The sequence below is a fragment of the Nycticebus coucang genome, chromosome 14 (assembly GCF_027406575.1).
Source record: "Nycticebus coucang isolate mNycCou1 chromosome 14, mNycCou1.pri, whole genome shotgun sequence".
Classification (NCBI taxonomy): domain Eukaryota; kingdom Metazoa; phylum Chordata; class Mammalia; order Primates; family Lorisidae; genus Nycticebus; species Nycticebus coucang.
Genome location: NC_069793.1, coordinates 12,259,298 through 12,285,938, shown reverse-complemented (window position 1 = coordinate 12,285,938; position 26,641 = coordinate 12,259,298). Strand labels below are relative to the sequence as shown.

At 54.0% G+C, this 26,641-nt stretch overlaps 2 protein-coding genes and 1 non-coding gene across 4 annotated transcripts; 1 reads left to right on the top strand and 2 right to left on the bottom strand.

The window, feature by feature from the left end:
- Positions 1–319: 319 nt before the first annotated feature.
- Positions 320–12,912, top strand: TMEM132A (transmembrane protein 132A). 2 transcript variants are annotated; one of them, XM_053560168.1, is made up of 11 exons: positions 320–799; positions 3,361–3,566; positions 3,779–3,997; positions 4,943–5,274; positions 6,366–6,515; positions 7,538–7,733; positions 7,834–7,977; positions 9,373–9,575; positions 10,301–10,574; positions 10,998–11,189; positions 11,617–12,912. In XM_053560168.1, the coding sequence occupies exons 1-11, from the start codon at positions 700–702 to the stop codon at positions 12,664–12,666; spliced, it is 3,066 nt and encodes a 1,021-aa protein (XP_053416143.1). In that variant the 5' UTR covers positions 320–699; the 3' UTR covers positions 12,667–12,912. The 2 variants fall into 2 exon arrangements, with proteins under 2 accessions (XP_053416143.1, XP_053416142.1); XM_053560167.1 differs by having other exon boundaries at positions 522–799; positions 7,535–7,733.
- On the bottom strand, positions 4,710–4,815 carry LOC128566131 (U6 spliceosomal RNA). The gene has a single exon (XR_008374427.1). It is a non-coding gene; the product is annotated as a U6 spliceosomal RNA (small nuclear RNA).
- Positions 12,833–26,046, bottom strand: SLC15A3 (solute carrier family 15 member 3). Its single transcript, XM_053560181.1, has 8 exons — positions 24,983–26,046; positions 21,765–22,054; positions 19,217–19,364; positions 17,590–17,700; positions 16,706–16,874; positions 15,087–15,245; positions 13,623–13,778; positions 12,833–13,129 (listed from the first exon to the last, which is right to left on the bottom strand). The coding sequence occupies exons 1-8, from the start codon at positions 25,538–25,540 to the stop codon at positions 12,975–12,977; spliced, it is 1,746 nt and encodes a 581-aa protein (XP_053416156.1). The 5' UTR covers positions 25,541–26,046; the 3' UTR covers positions 12,833–12,974.
- Between the last annotated feature and the right edge of the window lie 595 nt (positions 26,047–26,641).

Here is a 26,641-nt window from a genome sequence, read left to right as displayed (position 1 = left end):
CTGGTCTGAAGTAGGCTGGTCCTAGGGAGTGTGGGCCTACCCTCACCCTTCCTAGGCCCACAGGTGGCCTCTCCCTGAGGTGGGGCTGGGTATGAAACTGGAGCTGCCTGCACTTGGAACCCTTCCTCCACAAGGGTGGCCCAGGGCTCTGTCAGGGCGGGCCAAAGTGGTTGGAATCTGGATCCATTTGGCCCCCTCTCTCTCCCCTTCTGGCCCTGCTGCTCTGTTCCCACGTGTCCCTGGATTCTGGTTTTGATTTAGGTGTCAGATCCCTTCACAGGTGAACTTATTGTGGGGTAGAAGTGAAGCAGAGGAAGTGGCTTTTTCCTCCTTGGTCGGGATCATCTACGAGGGAGCGGAACAGAACACGTGGTGTCCCTCGGGCAGAGATGGGCCAGTGCCTTGCTGTGGTCTCCCGGGAAGTACCTCCTTCCCGACTTCAGGCACTGGGGCGTTCCAGGGTTCCTGATCTGGAGGGCACTAGGACCCCGCGGAACGGAGGGGGCAGCCCCTGCGCTGCGATTCGCTCCCTCCCACCCCACTGCTCCCACTCCATTGTCTGGGAACTGCAGCCGCCGGGCGGGCGGCGGTGGGGACTCAGGCGGCCGAGTCGGGCGGACGCGGAGTGGGCGCGGGAGATGCCGAGCCAGAGCGCGGCCACCTGAGCCGCCCGCCTAGTCCCCGGCTTCCGTGGGAAGGATGTGCGCCTGGATGGCGGGGCGCGCAAAAGCCGTCCCCCGGGGGCCCTGCGGCCCCTGGTTCTGCCTCCTGGTGGCCCTCGCCCTGGACGTCGTGAGAGGTCAGCGGGAGGGGAGGGGCGGAGCGAGGGGCGGCCGGGCCGGCCAGAGGCCAGACGCAAGGGATGCCCGGGAGCCGCGAACCTTTGGGTTCTCACACTAAATCCTGAGACGGGTCTCCCAGCCGCGTGCCCTGAGGGTCGGAGGGGACTTGTCCCCGGAAACCTACCCACTTCCCGCCTGCCTCTATGGTTTCTTTCACCTTGCACTAGCTAGCAACTCCTTCCAAACCCTGGACCAGCCGGACGCAGGGTCTCTGCCCGCATCCTCTCCGCGGACCCGCACCTTCTGCGAGTGTCCCCTCAACGGGGACATCTAACCCGGCTGCCCCTGTCCCAGGCGCACCAGCCAGCGTCACTGCCGCGCTCTAATCTGCGATATATAGGGCTGCACTCTCGGGGCTCCCAGGCTCCCCCTACAACCAAGCCACCTCCCGCGGGAGTGGAAAGCTGCTCCTTCGCCTGGGACCTGTGAGATATGCAGCCGCCCTCCTCTGCCCTAGGGGTCTCTGACCTTGGCGTCTCCAGGGATGGCCCTATCCTTGCCTTCCTGAGCCCCCGTGAGCCTCCGTCTCTGGGGGAAGGGGCAGAAGCTTCCCTGTGCCTTGGGGAGGGGGTCAGACGGCCTTTGGCATGGGCTGGGGAGCCAAGCTGTGGTTGCAGGGTGAATGATGCCGCAGAGGAGTGGGCATAGTGAGGCATCCTTTACTCAGAGAGAGAGTGAGAGAGAGCTGAGCTCCCAGAGATGGGATTCCAGCTAAGAGCATCTTGCAATTATGATGGCAAATGGAGTAGGAGGAGGACCAGAGACTAGGGGCTCCCCCAGGAGCAGAACTTTCACCTGTTAGCTTGGGGCTGCGGTGGGGGGAGGAGTCAGGGGCAGTTTCTCAGACACTCGCTTTTTGGTGGGGAGAGTGGGAAGGAGGTTGAAACCACTTCCCCACTCTACCCCTGTCCAGCTATGGATCTGCTTTCAGCCACCTGCGTCCCACCCCAAGGGACCCCGTGGGAGCCCTAATAACCCCTTTCCACAGAGAGGAGGAAAGCTTGGGTCACATCCATTATGCAGTAGCAGTAATCCCTCCTCCAGACAGCCTCCACAGTTTACAAAGCCCTCCCCAGTCCAGTGTCACTAAATTCCCCTGCCCCTTCTAAGGTTGAGGAAACTGGGGCTCCAAGATGTTAATGACTGACCCAAGCCTGCCCTGGGGCAGAGCTAGGACTTAAACTCAGGTTTCCAGACTCCCAGGAAGTCGTCTTCAGTTAGAGCTTCCCAGCTTGGGGGAATTCCTGGATGAGTAAGACAAGGCCCCAGGTTAATAGGAAGATAACTACTCCAAAGGAGGCTACCAGGGTTGCAAAAGACTAAGAAGGAGACTGGTGGAAAACCAATAACCAAGAAAAGCTTCCTTGAGGAGACAATTCCTCCTCCTTCTGGGGCAATTCATTCTTGGCCTTGGAGGTGGAAGGAGGCACCACGGGGCAGAGGAGGGAATACATAGTCCTGGGAGTGAAGTGGACAGGGGGTATTGTTGCAGGGTAGTGTGGAGGGTGAGAAGGGGGCAATGGAGAGGTAGGGTGGTCTCGTGGTTAACGCCTGGCACTCATCTTGGCTCCCCCACTCTCCAGCTGTGGGTCTACAAGTAAGAACACTGATCTCTTTGACTCATTTCCTATGTCCACAACATGGAATTTATAGTAAAAGAACCTGGTTTGCAGAGTTGTTACGAAGTCTGAGTGAATATACATAGAATGTTTAGTACCTGCATATAGTTAGTGTGCAAAACATGTTAATTATTTTTGTTAGTGGCTAATAGTTGGTACAAACCCATATGGCCTTAGTGGTTCTTTGTCTTTCTGGTAACTGAATATTTTGACTGTCTCCCTCCCTAGTCTCATGACCCCCACCCCACCCCACCCCCACAGTGACTACTATGAGGCATACAAGTAGCTTCACAGATCTCCTCGGAATCCCTCCCCTCCCTCTCTTGCACTCCAGTACCCAGTCAGTACAGAGAAAAAGGGAGCAAGCTTGGGAAGATGGTGTGGGTTACCATAGCAATGATGAGGGAGAGTGGTTGCCCAGCCAAGTCTGGCCTAGGACCCAGGGGCAGAGAAAGGATCTCTGCTTTGTATAAAGCTTACCTTGACACCATCTTTTACTGAATAGGACCCATCCGAGGTAGAGTTATACCCCAGAAATGTGTTGATGTCAGAGGCAAGAGGGTAGAGGGCAGAGATGGGAGAGGGAAGACATTGAGAAAGCTGTGCTGCAAAGAAGGCCATGTCTGTGGAGGGTAGAAGGATTGGCTGCTGTGAAGCTGGCATCTGGTTCTAGAATCAGATTCAAATCCTGGCTCTGCGAGTTACCTATGTAAGGCTTTTTGAGCCTTGCTTAGTCTCATCTGTGAAATGGAGAGATTCCTCCCACATCCTGGAGGCATGGGACATTTACAGACCTTTCCTTCCTCCATTGCCCACCACCACTGTGCCCCATGGTGAAGCTTAATTCAGTTCCTGCCATCTCTGGAGCTGTCTCCATCTCTACTCCTTATCCTCTTCAGTGGAGTGTGGCCAGGATCCCGTGTACTTACCAGCAGCTCTGGAGCTCCTGGATGCTCCTGAACACTTCCGTGTGCAGCAGGTGGGCCACTACCCACCTGTCAACTCCTCTCTGGGCTCCCGAACTGAGACCTTTCTACTCCTGCAGCCCTGGCCCAGGGCCCAGCCACTTCTCCGGGCCTCCTACCCACCTTTTGCCATTCAGCAGGTAAGAAGGGGGCACCAGGGACCCCCAGGCTAACAGGCCTCAGTGCCTGTGGTCTGCATTGTGTGGCATGGGAGCCTTCCCCAGCCCCAGCTGTGCTCCCTGTTTTTCAGAAGGGAAAACAGAGGCTGGGATCAGAAATCAGGCATCCCATCCTCCCAGATCTTGCCTTCCCCCACCTCCTGCTTTGTCAAGCCTCTTCATTCTCCCTCCAGGTGGTCCCTCCTCAGGTCACTGAACCCCACCAACGGCCAGTCCCATGGGACGTGAGGGCCATCTCAGTGGAAGCAGCCGTGACTCCAGCAGAACCCCATGCCCGGGTTCTCTTCCACCTCAAAGGGCAAGATTGGCCTCCAGGGCCTGGCAGCCTGCCCTGTGCTCGTCTGCACGCCACACACCCTGCCGGCACTGCTCACGGAGCCTGCCACTTCCAGGTGGGTGGGTGGGCCACTGAGGCCGGCCCTGCTGTTCCTGCTGCTGCTGCTGTGCCAGCCAGAGGGTGGTCCCATGGGGGAGGGGAAAGTCACAGGCCACCTGACTCCATTCCTTATCCACTAGCTTTTACTGCTACAAAAAGTTCCTTAGGGCCCCTTAAAGAATTTAGCCCACCCTATATGACTTTGGCAACTTGATCTTTCTGACACTCAGTTTCCTCATCTGTAAAATGGGATAATAACACTTCCTACTATGGAATGAGAGTAAGGAACAAATGAGATGAGGCAAGAATAGCTTACAGCAGAGTAATCACTTGGCTAGTATTTTTGCACTGTTGTTAGTTATTACTTCCATCATTGCTGTTTCCACTTTTTTCAAGTCTAGCATAGGAATCCTATGGGGAGAAGTATTTCTAGAGCTTTAGGATGCTGAGAAGAAGACTGAGCTCTAACCTGGAGCATTGTTAGGATGAGGTACTGGAGTCAGCTCACCATGACATGAGACTTTTCCCAAAGGCAGAAGAGTGGTCTTCAGGTGTGTTCTGAATCCTAGACAGGGTTTCCAGCCCAGCCATGTTGCTGGTTTGCTGTGTCACCTGGGATAGTTCTCTGGCCCATACTGAACCCTCTTTCAGCCCCCCCACCCCTTTTTTTCACCCCCTCTTTTGTGCTGGCCTGTTTATTTTTATTTTTTTTGAAAAGTTAAAAATTCAAAAATATGGAAGGCTTCACGAATTTGCGTGTCATCCTTGCGCAGGAGCCATGCTAATTTCTCTGTATTGTTCCAATTTTAGTATATGTGCTGCCGAAGCGAGCAGTGGCCTGTTTATTAATGGACCCTTCCAGCTCTGTGTTTCCTGCTATGGGTGCTGGGAATCCTCTCCTTCCCCCCAACCCCCATATGTGCCACTTCCTGTGCCAACCATAGACATTGTGTGTTCACAGCTATCCTTGGGCGCCTGTGTGGTGGAGCTGGCATTCCCATCACACTGGTTCTCAGCGGGCTCCACCACAAGGGCTGAGCTGGCCTACACACTGGAGCCCGCAGCTGAGGGCCCTGGGGGCTGTGGCCCCGGCGGGGAAGAGGACCCAGGGGAGCAGGCCCTCCCAGTGGGTGGTGTGGAGCTGCGACCCGCAGACCCCCCGCAGTACCAAGAGGTACCTCTGGATGAGGCTGTGACTCTGCGGGTGCCTGATGTGCCAGTGCGGCCTGGCCAGGTGTTCAGTGCCACCCTTCTGCTGCGGCACAACTTCACAGCCAGCCTCCTGACCCTGCGGTGAGCACCGTGCCCCTGGGCATGGGTGGGGGTGGAAGCCTCTGCAGGAAGACTGTGGGCAGGTGCCTGCTCTTCTTGGGATCCTTGCTAGAATTCTCAACTTCTGCAAAACATAGGTCCTCCAAACCCCCTCCAGGCAAAGAGGTGTGATTGCCCTGGGAGGATCTTATGATGGACACAGCCCTGAATTTAGAGTCAGAAGTAGAAAGAAGCCTCCCTCTCCCTGGCACCACCCAAAGATTTCTTTGTCTAATGGGGCTAACTATGCCCACTTTATAGGGCAGCTGCAAGGGTCCAGGGAGGGCAACCAGGAAAGGACTGGTTGGAAAGGACTTGGAAACTGGAAAATGTGGTGCCTAGGGGTGGGCTATGGCTCCACTGCCCCAAAGAGGGATATGTGTACCAGTCAGATTCACCTGCATGTTCTCTCTGCTTGCCACCCTCGCTGCAGGCCCCTACCTTTTGGACAGAGCCCTCTCCTCTCCATAGGAAGGCCCATATTCTTTGTGTCCTTTTGTGCAGGAAGTTCCCCCAAAGTAGCCCACCCACCTACCCAGTGCAGCTGGCAAGGATTTGCAGAATGTGACTTGCCTCTCTCATTTGTGGGTTTCTGCGTGTCCCATCTCTGTATCCCTCTGTCTCTCATGCCCTCCAGTGCTCACTCACATGCTCATTAAATTCTCCTTTCTGGAGATCAAGACATGAGGAAAGCCCAGTCCCCACCTGGCAGTGAGGGGCCCCCAGTGTTAGGGAAGGGCATGAGCTAGATTAGAAGGGTATATATACTCTGATGAAGTTTTAAAATGCCACAGGAGCTTGGGCCAGAGAGTGCAGTAAGGGGGAAATTCATCCTGCCACTGCAAAAGCTTTCGAAGGAAATAGTATTAAAGTCATGGGAAACTTAAAGAATCGGCAGATACAGAAAGGAAAGATGGACCAGGCTGAAGGCACAGCCTGGGCAAAGGCTTGTAACCATGCATGGGCACTGTGTACGCAGGGAAGAACTGTGGTAGAGCTGAAGCAGACCCCCGGGATCCAGTCCACAGTTCAGTATCCACTTTGCCAAAATGGATCTATAACCTCTCCTTCAGGATCAAGGTAAAGAAAGGGCTGCATGTGACAGCTGCCCGCCCAGCCCAGCCCACCCTCTGGACTGTCAAGCTGGACCGCTTCAAGGGCTCTAAGCACCATACCACCCTTATCACCTGCCACCACACTGGGTTCACAGCACCAGGCTCCAGGTGGGTAGCTCCCCTCCCCAGGGAGGCAGAAGAGGGCTGGTCCTAGAGTGCTAGTGGGTACATTTGGGGGCCCAAGAGAATGGAGCTGCCATCCTGCCTCCAGACCCCTATGTGGACAGGCACAGTGCAGACTTTTTCAAGAAGGCAGTACAAAGCAGGTATATAATTTATTCATTCAGTCAGTCACTATTTGCTCAGATCAAGCCACCACGCCAGGCACAGCAGGTGTCTATGAATCTTTTCCCAGGTGTGCCAACCTATCCTGTCCACCCAGTTAAAGGTCTCCCAGCTACTACCCATCCCCTGCCCCTACCAACCAGGGCCCTTCTTAGGCCATTAATATTCCTCCCCTAAACCCAACTGCAGTTCTGGACACTTACGATCTCTTCTTATTTGCATGCTAACCCTGGACTAAGGTCATGGATTTTGTAGACCCTGTTTGAATCCTGGTTCTGGCACTTTCTAGATGAATAACCTTGGGCAATCCAGTTAATATTCACCACCACCCCCACCACCCCCAACCCAAGCCTCAGTTTTCTCACTTATAAAATGGGGATAATAATACATCCCTGAGGGTTTGTGAAAGTAAGATACTGCTTATTAAGCACCGGGGACAGTTTCCAGCATTTAGGTTTTTGTTTGATACAAGGAAGCTCTGAGGTCCTGGCAGTGACCCTCCCTCCTTGGTAGAATCGACTGCAATGCTTTAGGCCACCTCTTTGGCTGTGGAAAGCGGTGATCTTAGCAGAGGTGACCCAGGCAGGCAGGGGCCAGCAAACCTCCTGGGAGGTGGTAAAGTGGCTCCAAGGATGCTGGAGAGACTGAGAGTGGGCTCTGGAGCCAAGATGGGTGGCTTTAGATCCTGACCCTGCCACTTTTTTGCCATGTTGTCTTAGGTGAGTAATGTAACCTCTAAACCTCAGTTTCCTCATGTGGAAAGTGGGGACAGTCACACCTTATGAAGTGTTTAGGATGTGCCTGAAGCTAGCAAGCACCCCCTTTCTCTCTCTTCTGTCCAGCAGTCCCCTTGAACTGTCCGAGTTCCTGTGGGTGGATTTTGTGGTGGAGAATGGCACTGGTGGGGGTGTGGCAGTCACTCGCCCTGTCACATGGCAACTGGAGTACCCAGGTCAGGCCCCCGAAGCAGAGAAAGATAAAATGGTGTGGGAAATTCTGGTGTCGGAGCGGGACATCAGAGCCCTCATCCCACTGGCTAAGGTAAGGGGACCTCCATCTCTGCCCCACCAGGAGTGGGGGGCCCAGTCCCGGGAGCCCAGGAGCTGAAGGGTTTGTGGCTGAGCTCTTCCTCCACTTCCAGGCTGAGGAGCTGGTGAATACGGCACCATTGACTGGAGTGCCCCAGCATGTCCCCGTGCGCCTTGTCACCGTGGACAGTGGGGGTGTACTGGTAGAGGTGACAGAGCACATTGGCTGTGAGTCAGCCAACACACAGGTCCTGCAGGTGAGTGGCAAGTGCCCACCTCGTGCGAGTACATGCTTGTGTACGCAGTTACGCAAGCATGGCTTTCTCCCTCCTCGATGTGGGTCCCTGAGCGAACAGCTGCTGCTGCTTTTTTTTTTCCTTTGAGACAGAATCTCACTATGTCACCCTTGGTAGAATGCTGTGTCATCACAGCTCACCGCAACCTCAAACTCCTGGGCTTAAGCAATTTTCTTGCCTCAGCCTCCCAAGTAGCTGTGATTACAGGTGCCTGCCACAATGCCCGGCTATTTTTGAGTTTTTTTTGTTTGTTTGTTTGTTTGTTTTGTTGTAGTTGTCGTTGTCGTTGTTTAGCAGGGCTAGGCTGGGTTCAAATCCGCCAGCCCTGGTGTATGTGGTCAGCACCCTAACCACTGAGCTATGGGTGCCGAGCCCAAACAGCTTCTTCTTCAAACTAGAAACCTCATGAAGGGAACCACAGCTTCAAATTCTTTTGTCCCAACCCCATCTCCAGAGTACAGTGGGAGCTATGAAACCCCAACAGCCCCCACCTTGGACACTTTCACGTTCATCATTGCGCTGGCAAATGAGCTGGCCAGGGAGGCTTAAAAGCATGTACTCAGTGATCAGGAAGTTTTAATTTAAAGTACATCTTTGTTGTCAATTAGTTGTGTGATCACAGGCAAGTCTGTTAGCCTCTCTCAGCCTCAGTTCCCTAAAATGGGAGTATACCTTTGGATTGCTGTGAGAATTAAAAGCACTTAAGGCAGTATCCAGCAGATAGCAGGAGCTGAAACAGCAGCAGCTACTGCTGCTATTATTATGATAATTATATAATGTTAAAAATAATTATTTTTGGAAACTGTGAGGTAAAAAAAAAGGGAGGGGGCAGGAAAACTTTCTCCATCTTGAAGTTCTAAGAAGGGAAGCGTGAATCCTTTACACAACTCCTAACCAGCTGAATGGAGGTGGTATCTTTTGCCCCTGTGGCAGCTCTCTGCTCACACATATGTCTTTGGGTGGGTAAGTGTGCCTTGCCTACCAACTTTGCCTCTAGCTGTAGGTGGTTGCCAGGTGGCTCCAGTACCAGTGTAAATGAGGAACCAGAGTTGTGGGTTCAAATCCTTGCTCCTCCAGCAGGAAGGCACTGTTGTATATCCATAGCCAGTTCCCCCAACTGCCCCCCGGGGAACTCAAGGAATTGCCCAGTTCCTCCATGGGGAGTGCATCCTGGATGCACAGCAAAATCTTAAACTAAGGACAAGGCTTAACTAACAAGCCTGCTATCACCAGCATCACCGTGAAACATAGGACTGAATTTCAGGCAGGTGTGGCCTGGGGTCAGGGCTGCCCTCCCTGGCCCATACTTATCTTCTGTGACTTACCCACCCCACCCCGCCCTCTGTACTGCCACAGGTATCTGAGGCCTGTGATGCAGTGTTCGTGGCTGGCAAGGAGACCCGCGGTGCTCAGGGGGTGCGGGTGGACTTCTGGTGGCGCCGGCACCGAGCTTCGCTGCGGCTGACCGTATGGGCCCCGCTGCTACCCCTTCGCATTGAGCTGACTGATACCACCCTGGAGCAGGTCCGCGGCTGGAGGGTGCCTGGTCCTGCTGAAGGGTGAGTTGAGGCCTGAGGGAGCTGGCAGACTTTGGCAAAGCCAGACTGGTACTGAGAGGGGCACAGAGGACACACACAGGCCCAAGCTGGGGGTCTGAAAAGCTGCCCAGGTGCTTGCAGTTCCTCTGACCCATCCCTGGCCTTGACCACCCAGCCTCTGACCCTTCCACATTCCCACTTCTCCTGCCCTGCTTCGCTTCCCTCCACAGTACCAGCCACTTCGAATCTGCTATGTCATGTTCTGGTTAATCCTGCTTGTTACCTGCTGACCCTTTCCGCTTCCTCCCCTGAGAATGAAAGTCCCTTGAAGGGGGGGTCTGTCCTGGTCACTGCTGTGTTCCCAAAGCCTAAGGTGGCACAGAGCTCAGTAAATATTGAATACCCCCTTGAGCAGGCTCACCAGAAGTGGGGTGAGGCCACTCAGGCCTTTAGAATCTAGCTCCCAGGCCTTCTGGAGAGTGAGCCTCCACCCGTCGCCTAAGGGAGGGGCTCTACTAGCATTCAGTGGGAGCAAGAGACCAATTGGGATTCAGGTGGAAGAGCCTGACTGCAAGCGAGGTGGGGGCTGGCTGCTGACTTTGAAGAACTGGAGCTTCCTGGGGGCAGCGGCGACCTCCAGGGGTGAGGGGAGTTGGGGGTTAGCGGGTGGGACTGGGTGGGGTGTTTCCAGAGGTGGGGCCTCGGCAGGGTGGGGGGCGGGGCCTTGCTGATGCCCCGCCCCGCAGGCCCGCGGAGCCGGAGGCAGAGGCCACAGAGGAGGAGCGGCGCGCCCGTGGCTGTCGCCTGCAGTACCAGCGAGCCGGCGTGCGCTTCCTCGCCCACTTCGCGGCCCACCCGCTGGACGGTGGCCGCCGCCTCACCCATCTGCTCGGTCCTGACTGGCTGCTAGATGTGTCCCATCTTGTGGCGCCGCACGCCCATGTGCTGGACCCGCACATAGCCTCGCTGGAGGGAGGCCGCGTCTTGGTGGGCCGGGAGCCCGGTGTCACCTCCATTGAGGTGAGCCAGAGTGGGGGTGGGCGGGGGTGGACGCTGGGGAGCAGACCCCCGGGGAAAGAGTGTAGGTGGCCCCTATTATGGTTATGGGCAGGAGTGAAGAGTGTTGGGGTTCACGATATACCTGGCCAGAGAGGTGTGCAGTCCAGGTATGAGCACAGCAGGATTGGGAGAGAATGGCGTGGTTGTGTATGGGAAAAGTCCTCTAGTATGAAGCGCTGAGGTGTGGGTACCTGGGGCCCAGCTCTCAAGGGAGGAGGGAGGGAATGGTCCTCTTGTGGGATTAGGGTTCTGGTATGTACAGGGGGTGTAGTTGGGGTGCAAAGGATGGAGAGCAGCCTGTGAGGATGCTGGGAGCAGAAGACATACCCTTTGGGTGGCAGGCTGTGTAGGAGGCCCCCACCTTCAGCTTCTTCCCACCCCCAGGTGCGTTCTCCATTGTCTGACTCCATTCTGGGGGAACAGGCACTGGCTGTGACGGATGACAAGGTCTCAGTGTTGGAGCTGCGGGTGCAACCAGTGATGGGCATCTCACTGGCCCTGAGCCGGGGCACTGCCCACCCTGGGGAGGTCACGGCCACATGCTGGGCACCGTCAGCCCTTCCCACCCCAAAGCAGGTGACAGCTGGGGGTCGGGGGAAGAGCTCAACGTCTCCAGGTGGGGGCTGATGGCAGAGGGGAATGGGAAGAAGGGAGCCCTGTTACCTCAACCCCTTACCTTAGGGTTTTCAGAGTGTGGACTGACTTCCCTGTGAGGTAGTGAGCTCTCTGTGGCTGGAGGTAATCAAGCAGTGGCTGGAATGTGGCAGTGGGAGGTTGATTAGATGGCTCTGAGGACAATCCTGATGACTCAGACCCCAGGGCTGAGTGGCAGACAGGTGATTGACACATGTCCCCTCTCTCCCTGTGTTTTGTCCATCTGCCTGTGTCTCTGTTTTTCTCTCTGGTCTATCCTCCTCCATGTGGCCTGTCTCTGTGGGAGTGGTCTCTGTGTGCATGCGTGCGTGCCCTCGCGTGTCTCTGCCTGTGTCTGTGTGCCCTACAGGAGGTGGCCCTCTCCCTGTGGCTCTCTTTCTCCGACCACACCCTGGCCCCTGCCGAGCTCTACAACCGTCGTGACCTGGGACTGTCTGTCTCAGCTGAGGAGCCTGGTGCTATCTTGCCAGCTGAGGAACAGGGAGCCCAGCTTGGGGTGGTGGTGAGTGGGGCAGGCGCTGAGGGACTGCCCCTGCACGTGGCTCTGCACCCACCAGAGCCCTGCCGCCGGGGCCGCCACCGTGTGCCCCTGGCATCTGGCACTGCTTGGCTGGGGCTGCCCCCTGCCCCGACCCCCGCTCCTGCCCTCCCATCCAGCCCTGCCCAGAGCCTGCCAGCCACAGAAGCCAGCACGGGTGGTGAGCGGCAGGTGGCAGGCAATACGGGGAGCAACATGGGTGTGAGGGGCAAGTTTGAACGGGCTGAGGAGGAGGAGGCCAGGCAGGACGAGGCAGAAGCCAGGGAGGAGGAAGAAGAGGAGGAAGAGGAGGAGATGGTCCCTGCTCCTCAGCGTGTCACCGACCTAGAGCTGGGCATGTATGCCCTGCTAGGAATCTTCTGTGTGGCCATCCTCATCTTCCTGGTGAATGCTGTGGTCTTCGTGCTGCGCTATCAGCGCAAAGAGCCTCCCGAGAGTGCCCCCGATCCCTCCTCCCCCCAGCCCCACAACTGGGTCTGGCTGGGCACTGACCAGGAGGAACTGAGCCGCCAGCTGGACCGGCGGTCCCCTGGCCTGCCCAAGGGAGAAGGGGGCTGCCCCTGTGAAAGTGGGGGAGCAGGGGAGGCCTCGACCCTGGCCCCTGGCACTCCTGGGGCCACTGCCAGCTCCTCAAGCACCCTGGCCCGAAAGGAAGCTGGGGGGCGGCGGAAACGTGTAGAGTTTGTGACATTTGCACCAGCCCCTCCAGCCCAGCTGCCTGAGGAGCCCGTAGGGGGCCCTGCCGTGCAGTCCATCCTGGTGGCGGGTGAGGACGACATCCGCTGGGTGTGTGAAGACATGGGGCTGAAGGACCCTGAGGAGCTTCGTAACTATATGGAGAGAATTCGGGGTAGCTCCTGACCCTCCCCAGCTCACTTGGCCCAACAAGGATGGGGGTCCCATGGAGCCTTTAGCCTGCCCCTCCTGCTGGTCCTCTGGTGCTTGTTATCCAAGTCCCCTGCCTGGTCTTCTGCAAGAACTCCCACCCAGGCGCCCCTGCCCTGCCCCTTGTCATGGACCATGGTCATGAAGAAGGGCGTATGCCCCTTATTTATGGGAACCGTTTCATTCTAATTGTGGGTACAGAATAAACTGAGAAGGAAACCACAGCTGGGACTCTTGCTGTCTTGTGTTCCTGGAGAGAAGCAAGGGGGTGCGACAGGATGTGTTCAGCCCCTGTCCCTGCTGATATGCCTGTGGGAGGCTGGGCCCTGAGCCGCCATCTCATAGCGACCAGCAATCCAGACAAATAGGAGGCCTGTGACGGCCTGAATGCCAGCCAGCAGGAAGAAGTAGAGGTCCATCCGGCAGTTATTGATGTTCCCTGGGGAAAGATGGGTTGGCACTGAGTCAGAGTAGAGATCCGCGGTCTCTCTCCTAGCCATGCCCCTGGCCCTGGGGCTGGCAGCTGAGGCCATGTGGGCAGTGGGTGGGATATGAAGACACTGGGTAGATATCCCTCCTGTGTCTGGCTCCCTGAGAGTCTCCTGGGGTGTCTATAATTCCTGTTTAGCTTCCTCTTCATTAGGGGGCTTGAAACTCAAATACCACAAGAAAGGTTACGCTTCAGCCAGAATGGCAACATTCCAGAAGCGCTCCCACCAAGTTCACTGCTTCCTTTTTGACAGCTAGGGAAACTGAGGCCCAAGGAGAAGAGGCCACACTGTGTGACTGGCCAAGTCTGGGCTAGAGCCCCGTTATCCTGAGTGTAGCCCACTACTGCATTGTGCCTAAAGTCACAGCGCTTAGCAGTTGCCACGTCCTTTCCAAGCCTCCCTCCACCTGTGTTCCACTCCCTGGGAGAGCTCCACACTCACCAAAGTCCTCAGGGCAGTGTAGCCAGCCCCCTGGCAAGGACAGCAGTGCCACAAGGCTGGAGCCCAACAGTGAGCCCACACCAGACAGGCAGAAGAAGATGCCCACGAGGGCGCCCTGCATGGAGCGAGGGGCCTCTGAATAGGCAAACTCCAGGCCTGTGGAGAAGGGAGGGAGAGGAAAGTGGGAGGTCCACAGAGGCTGGTAGTAGAGCAGCCAGGCTGGACCACGCCTCTTGCCCCCACTCAGCCACCCTCCAGGCTTCCTGGATGATGGTCAACTCCAGGCTATGACCACACCTCACACCAGTGACACCTCCCCTTCAGCCCTGCTCATCACTTCCTAGCTAAGCCCCTCCACCTGGACACTCCTGTGTTGCCTCAAAGCTCTGGCTCCCCTCCGCCACGCCTCCTGGACTCTCCATTTCAGTGACAGAACCTCCAAACCAGCACCACTGTCCCTCCCTCTGTCCCACACCCTCTGCCCACCTGCAATTTCATCACCAAATCATTTTGATTCAGCCTCTAAAATCTCTTCTAAATGCAGGTCCTCTTCTCTATCTCCCCTAGTCAAACCCTTGCCCTCGTCACTTCCTGACCAGCCCCTGCAAACGTTCTCTTAAACTGTCCTGACTTCACACCAGATGGGTCTGCTAAAGAGTCTGACAGGGTCTTTTCCTTGCTAAAAAGAATCTGACAGGGTCTTTTCCTTGCTAAAACTCCTTGGAGACTTGAGGTGGGGGGTGCTGTTGTCCTTGGGAGAAATTCCAAAATCCAGGCTCAGCCCAGAATGTTCTACAAGACCTCCACCCCTCCCCCACCCCCAGCACCTCACGCTTCCCATAAGGACTGGGTCTTTGCTTATGCTGTTCCCTGTGCCTGTGAGGTCCTTCCACCAGGTCACTTGCCCCCTCCCCGCCATGCCTAGGGCCCCTCACCACCCTCTGTGGTCCCTTCTCCAGCACTCCAGTGTTTTATTATTTGAACAACTATCTCCCAATTTATCTTTATGTCCCGCCTAGCCTAGTCCCGAGCCCACAGCGAAAAGCACTTGTTCTTCTGCAAGGACACAAACTGCTGTGTGAGAGAGAGAGATGAACCAAGGGCAGGAAGGGAGGGCGCCCTCTGCCCTGGGGCTTTAGTATTGCCGCCTGGAATTGATGGTGAAATAGGGATTCACTTCAGTTTAAGGTGGAAGGAAACAGCAACTCCAAAGGCACAGAAGATGGCGGATATGGCCCCGGAGGAGTATTTGGAAAGTTGGTGTGGCAAGTGCCAGATCCCCAGCACTCTCAAAGTGGCTGGCATGAACCAAGTTCTAATAAATCCCCAGTGAGTAAATGCAACCTTGCTGAGACAACACAGCTTTTCTCCAGCCAGATAAGCTCTGGAGGCTACACGCATGGCCCCCTGACTTGGAGGCACCACCATCACTGGTACAAGAGCAGCGGAAGGGATCCAGGGTACCTGGGATGCTCGCAAAAATCTCACTGATCCCAATGAGTAGGTACTGAGGGATCTGCCACCAGATGGACAGTGGTGCCGCATAGTACAGGTCCTTCCCAATCTGCTGGGACACGGTTTCGTTGTGGTGGATGTAGCGTAAGCGCTCCATCTCCAGGACTCCTGGTGGGGGAGCAGAGGGAGATGATAAGACCCACCCTAGGCACCACAAGAGAGCTTGGCATGTGGTGGATACACATTAAGTACCCAATGACTGACTATGTAGCAGGTTAGGAAAAAGTACTGGCCCAGGGGGTGGGGAGTCAAGATTTGATTTCTAACTTCTCGCTTTTTGCCTTGGCTGTTAGGAAGCTCACAGCTAGGTTTTTACCCAGTAACAACTCTCATTAGTGGAGGACTTGTTATTTACTAGGCACTTAAGTATGCATTCTTACAAATGAAAGAGGTGAAACTTAGGTTAAGCAACTAGCCAGCCCACAGTCACACAGCTAATAAGTAGGCAGGGATGGATTTGAGCCCCAGTATGTCTGGTTTCAAATCTGGTCTACTTTTCTATCACATGACTTCTCTACTATAGCCTCAAGTATTGCTATAGTGTTTCTAAGCTACCTTTCAAGTTTTAACTATTTTATCCCCTTCCCTTTTGTTGCTTTGGAAAAAGCTGTGCTCTAGTGGAATATTCTAAGACTGAAACTGGACGTGGAATTAGGGGACTTGGGTTGCGGTCCTGGCCCTGCCATTGGCTAGCTACATGACCTTGGGCAAATCACTTAACTTCTCTGATGCCCAATTCCCTTATGCAAGAAGCAAGAATAAAATTCTTGGGATTATTATGAAGGTGAAATAGGACAAAATGCTTAAAAGCACATAGCTGGAAAAAAATCTAGTTTGGTTTTCATACTTTCAACACAATGTTGTTTATTAAGCTTTAATTTCCTTAGCTCCTACTAGTGATCCAGGCATTTTACAGGGAGCATCTGACTTCATTTCCTTAATCCTCATTAACACCCTGCATTAGACTGTATTCCTTGAGGGCAGAGACTGGCCTCCCTTCAAAGTCTGAGTGACTGTAATCCAAGTTTTAAAGACATAGCTTAGAGACCCCCAAGTAACGTTAGGATCATAAAGTTATTAGGTGAAAAGGATTCAGTTTATGCAACAGCATGAAAGTCTCCTGTAGCTGAGTCAAGCTCTCTTTCTTTTTTTTTTGTTTAGAAGTGTCTTCAAATCCTTTTGAAATGGAAAAAGGAAGAGAATTTTTATTTAAGTCCCCATTTGCCACTAAATGGCTGTAAGCCTTTGGCAAATCATTTTCCACATTTACTGAGGGCCTATGTGTATCAGTCACAGCAGGAAAAAAAAAAATCCCTGCCTTTCAAAGAGCCTATATCTCACTGAGGAAAATAGTTCCCCTCTTGGCCTGAGTTTCCTCATCTGTCAAAATGAGGGGAGGCTGGATTGGAGAAGGGGCTGGTAACTTGTGGGCAGCCAACACTGACACCCACTGGTGGAGAGTGGACTTGGCCCAGGCTTCAGCTCTGGTATCAGCCCTAGGTGGAGCTGGCTTCCTCCTACCCCAGAAAGACATAGGCCAACCCTCTGTCCCATACCCGGCCACACACCTGCTACAATGACAGAAGTAAAACCAAAGAACATCCCCAGTGCCATCTTCTGCAGAGTTGAGGGAAGCAGCTTGCACCGCAGCAGTAGAGGGTCAATCAAGTGGTCCTTCAGAGGGACTAGAATCAGCACCACCACTACGTTGGCGAGAAGGAGCCAGGCTTCCGGAATCTGGGCAGGAGGAAGTCAAGAGAGGAAGGATAGCAGAGCAGAAAACTGCGGTTGGGGGACATGAACTCTACACTGTACTTGCACCTCTCTGGAACTCAAATTCCTCTGCTGTGTAATTCAGGGGTAGGATTAATTCAGGGATGGCAAATCAATTCCTCTTGTGTTCTAACTTCTATCAATCGGTAGTGGATGCTTGGAATCAGCATAAAAAATTGTCATGATTGATTAGTGATATCTACCAGGGGCAAGGAAATGGAGTACAGTGGCAAATATGTCATTTATCTACCAGCTCTGAAGATCTCTGATTTTATAAGTCTCTGAAATGCCAAGGAATTGCTTTAGGAAGTTCCAGTGAAAGGTAGGGATCTAGGTATTCAAGGGTCTCCAGGAAAGAGGGAAAAAAGTAAGAGTTGAATGGGACCTGAACATGCTCGATCTGGGGGTGCAAAATTGGGGAGTTAGGCCTGCTTAGGAGCAGCAGTGTGGTGGAGTGAAGCTGGCCTGAGTGTTTTTGAGCAGTTGAGCATCTTGGCAGGATGCCTGCGCCTGGGCTGTCGCACAAGCCTGGCCCAGGTCCCACTGCAAGTGCTTTTCCTGTATCCTAGGTCACTCTGCAGCTGGGGAAGAGAGTGTGAAGACAGCTTCATTTCCTCCTTTTAGAGGAAACCCCCAGCCTGGCCTGAGCTGGGTGCTGAACACACACGTTGTCTCTCACCGTGTAGCTACTGCCCTGGACTCTCAGGGCCATGGAGCTGGTGGCAGGGTTGGCTGAAAAAATGTTTGGAATGCGGAGATGAAGACCTTGCAGGACAAACGTGGACTGCATCTGCCAAGAGAGACAAGGTGAGGCTAGAACAGGGCTGGCCACACCACTTCCAGCCCCAGAAAGGTCCCAGCTTCCAGGTGAGCATCCCTTAGCAGTAGCATAGGGCAGCTGTGCAGCTGTCCTCTCTCCCAGCCTCTGGGGGAAAATAACCTTCCCATCCCCCGTCTTCCTTGGTAGCCGGGCTTGGCAGGGAGCCTCCTTTGCTCTGATTCAAGTCTGTGAGCAGTGTGTACAGTCTTAGCCGAAAGCCCAGACACTGCTCATCTGACTCACATCGAAGTCTCCAGGGCTTGGCAGAAAGTGAGCGTGGATGTTTGTTGAAATGGGGAAGATAATGGCACAGCTCTCCCCTTGGGAGTTCTCGTCTGACACTGAAGTCAAGCTGAGTCCCACAGGTTGACACAGAGAGACCGCATAGGCACAGACCTGTCAGAAGGCTGTGGACACAGCTGCAGGAGCAGACTTTGTCCCAGGCCCCCAGGGGACACCTGCCACACCAGGCATTGCCTTTTTAGTTGCTATAATGGAAGGGCCAGGCCAGGGGAGGGCTCTTGGGTCATTCAAGGCAGCAGCTACATACCAACTGGTATGGAAGGATGTCAGTATTCTCACTGGGATGATTGAGAGTCAGCCATGGACACCCCCACGTCCCTGTCTTATCATGGACACACCCTGTGCCATCCCTACATAGCAGGCTGGCAGTTCCAACCAATGTTGCTGTTGAGGGGGTATGGGAAGGAATGAGCTCATGGCCTGGAGGTTAGGCTGCTACCCACCCTACGTGCGCACACACACATACCTACATACATGCACACACACGCATATACTCGAGGGCTGTCCAGAAGTATCCATCCATGTAATATGGAAAATAGAGACTACATGGCTGGATGCTTCTGGACAGCCCTCATGCACACACATCCCGCTAGCCTTCCCCTTGGGAAGCAGAATGGTGGGCAGGAGGCAGTAGTTCTCAGACTTGAGTATCAGTATCATCTGGAGACTTCCCCAGCAATTCTGATTCAGTAGTCTGGGGTAGGACTTGGGAATCTGTATTTTTTAAAAGTGCTGCAGGTGTTTCTAAGGCACAGCCAGGTTGGGGTTGAGTACTATTGCAAAGTACTCAACACACTGAGCTTGCCCTTGACCTGCTGCTATGGTGCTTTGTGCACCCTCTCTGCCAAGGCAGAGGATCTGAATACTGCAGAGCTGAAAAAGGTTCTCATATAAGCTTCCCATTGTACACGTGGGAAACTGAGGCCCAGAGAGATGGGTGACTTATTCAGGGAGCTGGGCCTTGGCACTATCTCCAGAGTTCCTCCTGCTTTCTGACCCAAGAGAGTTTAATTACTGGGACAGCTTTGGTCCAGCCCCCATGCCAGCTGGCATGAAGCAGCAGCTCACTCTGTCACCTTCTTCCTCCACTTCCCACATGGCCTGGGCTTCCCTGATGTAAACTGAGACCAGTGAGGCAACTGGGGAGCCAGGCCTCCTGGAACAACAGGGCACGGATGCTCACCTGGAAATACACCATCCAGTAGGGCACCAGGGTCACCATGACAGGCAAGATCTTCACCAGCACCTGGAAGTTGGCAACATCCTCTTGGGGGGACAGCCCAGGCTGGGGAGACCCCTGGTCAGGCAGCAGATGGGCTCCTTGAGGGTCTCTGTGGGACCACACAGGCAGAAGATAAAAGGCAGCCATCATCATCCCACCACCATGGCCACAGTTCTCACCTCTACCAGGATCCCCTAATTTCGTCTTCCTCCCTATATCGGCACTTCTCACAGCTACCTTCTCAGAGGTTACCACCCTCTTCTCCGCCACCCCACTCTTCACATCACGTTTGCCAGAGTCGCCACCGCTGTCCAGACCAGCATCCTTACTCCCACCACCTTTAGGAAGGTGACTGCTGTTAACACAGCCCCCTCTGCACAGTTTCCATTACCGTCACCATCACTCTTTCTCAGTGTTGGCACTGTTGCTGCCAATGTTATCACTATTGTCTCTTCTGTAGCAAAGGTGGCCAGTAAAGACTCATCCCACTGCAGAATTGTGACCCTTCTGGGTCTTGGAGGAAGTGAGACCAGAGACTGGGGCCAGCAGAGTCTTAAGAGCTATTTTTGTTCATAGTATCAGTATGTCATGGCAACCAGGGGAGTCCCAGTCCAAGCTTGACTCAGAGGTGGAGGTTGTCGTAGATTTGATACACCAGAATTCCCCTGTGTGCTGTCTCCAAGTTTATCCTCTTCAACAGTCAACATTATAACCCTCTCCCTACGCAAGACTGTAGGGCAGGGGTCCTCAAACTACGGCCCGCGGGCCACATGCGGCGGTATGATTGTATTTGTTCCTGTTTTGTTTTTTTACTTCAAAATAAGATATGTGCAGTGTGCATAGGAATTTGTTCATAGTTTTTTTTTTAAACTATAGTCTGGCCCTACAACCGTCTGAGGGACGGTGAACTGGCCCCCTGTTTAAAAAGTTTGAGGATGCCTGCTGTAGGGAGTGAAGAGGCAGGGGAGAGGCAAAGCATCACTGGAGACAGATCTACCATTGCTGCAACATTTACCCTTTGCCCTTTGTCTGGAGAGGTTCCTAACCCTTTTTTGTCCATAAGCCTTGCACCATCCTTTAAGATTCCAAAAGGGACAATATTACCATGGTCATCTCCAAAGACAGCCACCGTCAGCTCCCAGTATGTGCTGCCATTCTGCACCAACTGATGCAGTTTATTTCTTCTGCCACTGGTTCTGGGCCAGCTCTGTGGCTGCTTTGATCAATTAAGTGAGGCAGAAGTGATGCTCTGGACCTTTAAGCCTCATAATGACCTTAAGAAGACCCACCCCTCTGCTTTCTTTCCTCTGGAACATTTGTTCTGGGAATGCTCCTTCCTTTTGAAACCAAGACCACTGTGAGAAGCTCAAGCCACATGGCAAGGCCACTTGAAGGGGAAAGCAAGGTGTTGTATTTGGCAGTCCCAGCTGAGCCCCCAGTTGACTGGCCAGCCACATTAGTGAGCCACTTTGAGTGTTCTAGTCCTTTCAGCTATCAAATAACCGCAGGCCTGGTGACATCATGAGGATCAGAAGAACTGCCCCACTGAGCCCAGTCACCCTCAGAATTGGAAAAGGGTATAAAAATATTGTTGATTAACCCACTAAGCTCTGGCATAGTTTGTCAAGCAGCAGTGGAACCAAACAACCAGACTTCTTGGCACATGATGACTATACTCACAAACCAGATAGAGAGAAGCATATTCAACTTTTTCATCTAGAGCCTATTGACAGGAGCTGTAACTGGCTCCAAGATGTGGAGACAGATATGCATAGCATAAGTAGTCAATTAACTTAGGAAGCAGAGAGCAGAAGGAAGCCTCTGTGCTCATGGAAGGCCATTTAGAAACCCTGCCCCCCCCCCCCCCCCTCCAACACACACAGTTTGGATGTCAGCAAATGGGGAAGGACGCAAGTTTGGCTAATTTCCCAAGACTCTGTTGTACTTCATAACAAGGCAGTGTAGAATGATATCCATTACATCCCAACAATCTTCACTGGTACCATCATCTCCATCACACCGCCTCTACTGTCACTGTCATCCTCATTGCCAGTGTTTGTCTTCACTGTAGGGACCAGCATCCTCCTCCTCATCTTTATCACTATTATCACTATCAAGACCATGACAATCCTCCCATTTTCTTTTTTTTTTTGCAGTTTTGGCAGGGGCCGGGTTTGAACCTGCCACCCCAGCATATGGGGCCGGCGCCCTACTTCTTGAGCCACAGGCGCCGCCCAATCCTCACACTTTCTACACTTTAGGGGTCACCAATAATAGCACCGGCACCATCTTGATCTCCACTTCCATCCTCAATATTACCCTCCCCCTCCCCTAACCTTTGCTCTTGACCCCACTGGCCTCAGCCTTCCAGTGCCCACTGCAGCAGAACTGATCTCCTGGAGCCAGGCTGGGGAGACCAGCCTCAGTCGCCCTGCAAGGTGGCCCCGGCCTCCCCAGGGTGTGCTTCTGCACTACTGGAGGCTCCCTTCACCCGGAGCCTCCTCCTCACCTGGAAGCGTGTCGTTGCCATCGCCGGGGGCAGCAGTTTTGAAGAGCGAGCTTAAGCATAGCGGACACTTGACTGCCCTCAGGGGGCTTGGTGATGAAGATGGGGGTGGCAAAGAGGAAGATGAAGAATGCCAGGCCTACACAGCCCACAGGGATGCTGTAGCCCAGCAGGAAGCTGATGTTCTGCTGGATAAAAGCCACCACCAGCAGGGACAGCACAGCACCCAAGTTGATGCTCCAATAAAACCAGTTGAAGAAGCGACGGGTGGCACTGCGGCCGAGATCCATCACCTGCCGGCCAGGAAGGGGTGACAGTGAGGGCCAAGGAGGCTGAGGGGTGCTCTCTGTGGCCACACCCCTCCCTCCCACAGGGAGAGAGGCACTCGGTGAGTCAGTGAGTAGGCATTCTCGCGTTTTCCTAGTCTCTGATCACCAAATAGATGCTCACCAAATGTTTGTTAAATGAAGGAATAAGCCCTTCCCTTGGGAGTCACATGTTAATGGCCAGGATATGTTAGTATACTCGCTTTTTCAAACCCAGTACATACATTGCTATTTTATTTATTAAGGAGTGCAAGCAATAGATGTCTCTCATGCCACTTAGTTCATTTATGGTTGATTTATCCCTTTGCCTTTGACTGCGACCTACTCTATGCATCACTGCTTTTTTTTTGTTTTTGTAGAGACAGAGTTTCACTTTGTCACCCTCAGTAGAGTGCCGTGGCATCACACAGCTCACAGCAACCTCCAACTCCTGGGCTTAGGCGATTCTCTTGCCTCAGCCTCCCAAGTAGCTGGGACTACAGGCACCGGCCACAACGCCTGGCTATTTTTTTGTTGCAATTCAGCCAGGGCCGGGTTTGAACCCGCCACCCCTTGTATATGGGGCCGGCACCCTACCTACTGAGCCACAGGCACCTATGCATTACTTTTATAATCAGAAAAAATCCAATAGAGATCTCAGCTCTGTTCCACAATACAAAATATGATGTATGTATACATATTATTAAAAAAACAATTAGAGGTCTAGTTAACGATGTCTTCTGCAGTTGGGAGATGCAAGCACAGTATTCTATCCTGACCCATCCCTTCCCCCTCGACTTGCTTCCCTCTGATAAATGAAAAAAAAATTCTTTTCAGGCCCCCCAGCAAGGGCAGACAAGCTGAAAATCTTTACCCAGGATTTGGATCAATCTGTAACAGTCAGGCCCCAGGGCCCCTTGCTGGCTTCAGTCAGCCACACTGGCTGCTCCACTTCTTCTGGACCCTAGTCCTAGATTCTGACTCTGCAGGTCCCGGGGGTGGGCAGGGCTTGGGCATCTATCTGCATTTTTAAAAAGCAGTGAAGACTAAGGGTCATTTCAGTGGAACAATGAAAAGATTCTTGTTAAACCTGTCACCCTTTCAATAATACCCCAAATATCAGCATCCAAAGACTGTCAAGCTTTACTTTCTGTCGGGAGGGAAGGGCATGCCAGCTCACTGTGAGCCCTTCTCTAGACTTTCAAGTAGAAATTGAATAAGTCCCATTATGAGTAGTCACTTCCATTTGTTAATTGGAAGTAAATGAATATGACAATTGTAACTTTTAACTGGGAAGACCAGGCAGCCCGTTCAGAATATAAATGAGTTCTTCCAGAATGAGCACTTTGTCAAGAATGATGGATGGCCCTTCCTGAAATCAGCAAGTGTGTTAACATGCAGCTCTTGGCTAGAGCTGTCTGGCAGGTGGTGCCATTCCCTCCCGCCCCACATCCCGTCTGACTGCCCCCTGGATTCTGCAGCAGCCTCCTGCACTGCTCTGGGGCACCTGTGCTTGTTAGCCCATCCATTCTCTGCACTGCAACCAGAGCCAAAGAACTCAAATCCAGTGATGGCCATCCCTCCCTCAAGCCATTTCAGGGTTCTGCATTGTCCCTACTTTCTAAGGCAGGCTTCCAGCCCAGCCTTGCTCTGCCAAAGTCTGTGCTTCGTAAATGGGAGAATGCACCGGAGGTGCTGTCACTGTTGATGCCCTGGGAGGCTCCAGGAGATCTATTCTGCTGCAGTGGGCCCTGGAAGGCTGAGGCCAGTAGGGTCAAGTGCAAAGGTTAGGGAAGGGGGTGGATCGAGGTGGGGTAGGACACTACAGGGATGTCAATGAAAGAGTAAAATGAAGAGAAGATGGGAGATTCCTACCGGCAAACATGAGGAAGGTCAACAGTGTGTGAGAAATGGCCAGAGCTGCCCTGGAGGCAGAGTCCCCATTACCAAAGGAATCTAAACAGGCTGGATGGGTGACTCCTTGATAAGGACACTAGAAACTTTGCTGAGTGCTGGACTGTGGATGCTGCTGGATGAAATGATCTTTTTAGAAAATGTCCCCTTTCTGAGTGTGATATATGCAATTAAAGGATATTTGAAAAACAGAGTCAGTGAGGGAAGAAGTTCAATTAAGCCCAGTGGCCTGATCACACTCCCATTACAGTCCTTCAGGTCCCCATCTTTGGTTGATACTTAGTCTTTGCACATGGCCGTGCTCCTGTCTGTGTACAATTCTACACCCTGCTTCTGCTCATTAACACCATTTGTGGTTGTTTTAGTCATATTACATATTAGTCTAAATTATTGTCTAATATCCTGCTGAGTAGAGCTATCAAAATGCAGTCCCATTGTTAGGCATTTACTCATTCATTTAGCTAATATTTATTGAATTTCTCCGACATGCCATGCTCTGTCCAAGGGAGAATGGAGAAAGGCTTAGAGGTTGAGATATTTGCCCAAGTGCCCCCAATTAGTGAGGGATTGGAATAAGTCTGCCAGGCAACCTCTGGCACTGCTGGTAGGAAGAGGCTGTAACACACAGAGATGGGGCTACTGGTGGGCCCTCCATGTCACCTTGGACAAGTTGATTAATGCCTTGAAACCTCAGTATCCTCTAAAATAGGCTTAATACTGCCTACGTCATGGGCAGTGAATTGGATTAAATGAGTTAGAGCAGTGGACATGTTTAGGGCAGGCATGTAGGCCCAACTGTGGTTATTTCCATTGTTTTTGCCATTGGTTTTATCAGGGCCTGCACCTCTCTTCTTTCAAACAAGGAAACTGGGCGCACAGAGGGGAAGTGGTTTATCTGAGGTCACCCAGGGAGCCAATGCCTCCCGCCTCCTGGTCCCAGGTCCACTGCTTTCCCTTCACATCCCCAGGGCCTCCCGTCGGGGCAGACCTCGTGCCACTCACCTGGTCGGCACCGAAAGAGGTGAGGTTGCTGCGGACAGAGCTGGCGGCCAGGGCGAGCAGCAGCAGCCCAGTGTAGAGAGTGGGCGCGCAGTACGGGCTGGGCGAGGCGCGCCGGCAGCCGGGAGAGGGACAGGCGGGCCCCAGCGGCAACACCGGCATCTCGCCGCAGAAAGAGCGGCGGCCATCAGGGAAGGCGGTGGCAGGCAGCAGCCCCGAGGCGACCAGGTAGAGCAGCAGGCTGAGCGCCACGGCGCGGTAGCGACCCAGGTACACGTCGGCCAGCCAGCCGCCCACGGGCGCCAGGAGGTAGGAAGCGCCCAGGAAGACCAGCGCGGCGCGGGACGCCTGCTCGCCCGCCCAGTTGAAGTTGACGCTGTTGAGGTAGAGCACGAGGTTGGCCGCGACGCCGAAGAAGGCCGCGCGCTCCAGCATCTGCACCAGCAGCACCGCGGCGCCCGCCGCCCGCCGCCACCGTCGAGGGCCCCGCGCGCCGCGCGACAGCAGCGGCTGGCGCTCCTCCGGCACGCGAGGCCCCTCCGGGGTGCGCAGCTCCGGCATCCTGCGCCCCCGAGGCTCTCGTCTACCCCACCTTCCCAGCCCTCCGCCGTCCCGGTCCCTGCCCCTCCCGACCACTGGCTTGCCTCCTTTCTCACGCCTGTCGGCTCACCTTTGTCTTCCCTCTACCCACTTCTCCCCTGTCCCCTCTCCCTTCCTTCCACTATCCCTGGGTCCCTCTGCTCACTACTCTGACTCCACCTCCTCCTAATTCTCCACTCTCCTCTCCCTCCTTCCACCCTGCCCACCTGCCGTTTCCCCCTAACTCTCCCCTTTCCTCCCTCCACCCTGGCCTCCTCTCTTCCTCCTTTCTTACACACTGCTGCCCCTCCCCCACTTATCTTCCCCTCCCTTTCTTAATTGTTGTCCCCTCTCCTAATGACACCTGGCCCGCACTGGGGTGCGGGCGCCCTCTGCCCCGCCAGCCCACCCCGCTCCTCGCTGGTCCTGCTGTGTCCTCGGCCTCCTCCCTGTCCCAACTGCCTCCCAACCCCGCCCTCCTGGCTCAGTCTCCGACCCTCTCTGACTTCTTGAGAAACTCTAGGCTTCCCTCGCTTCCCCTTTCACTGTCTCCTGTGGCCTGCGTCACATGGGGCAGCTGGTTAAGTTTAGGAGAAATGAAAGCCTGGGGTCACAGGTCCCTGCCCGCCCAGCTTTCTAAAATCTTCCCTCCTCTTCCGCCTGTTATCCCCATCCCCCACTCCTCTGCCTGCCTCCCTAGAGCCCAGAGGAATATTTTCTTTCAGTTTCATTTCTTGCCCACTTTCCCTGCATTCTATTCCAATCCAAGTCCAAGGCTATACTGATGGGAACTGGAAAGACCCACCATCCTTTGGTTGCAAGCGCCCACTTCACAGATGCAGAGACTGAGACCTGGGGGGTGGCAGTCCGCAGAGGATAACAGGTTCATGGTAACTGAACTAGGGGTAAACCCCTGCCTGGTCTCTTGGGTGACAATGCAATTCGGATTGTGCAAATGTTACTGTGAGGAAGGAAGTGGGGCACCTTCAAGAAGGCTGTGGCACCACAGAGACCCACAAGTGGGTCAAGATTGGGAAGGATGATGACCTCAGACCAAATCACTGTGAGCCTCAGCACTCCCCT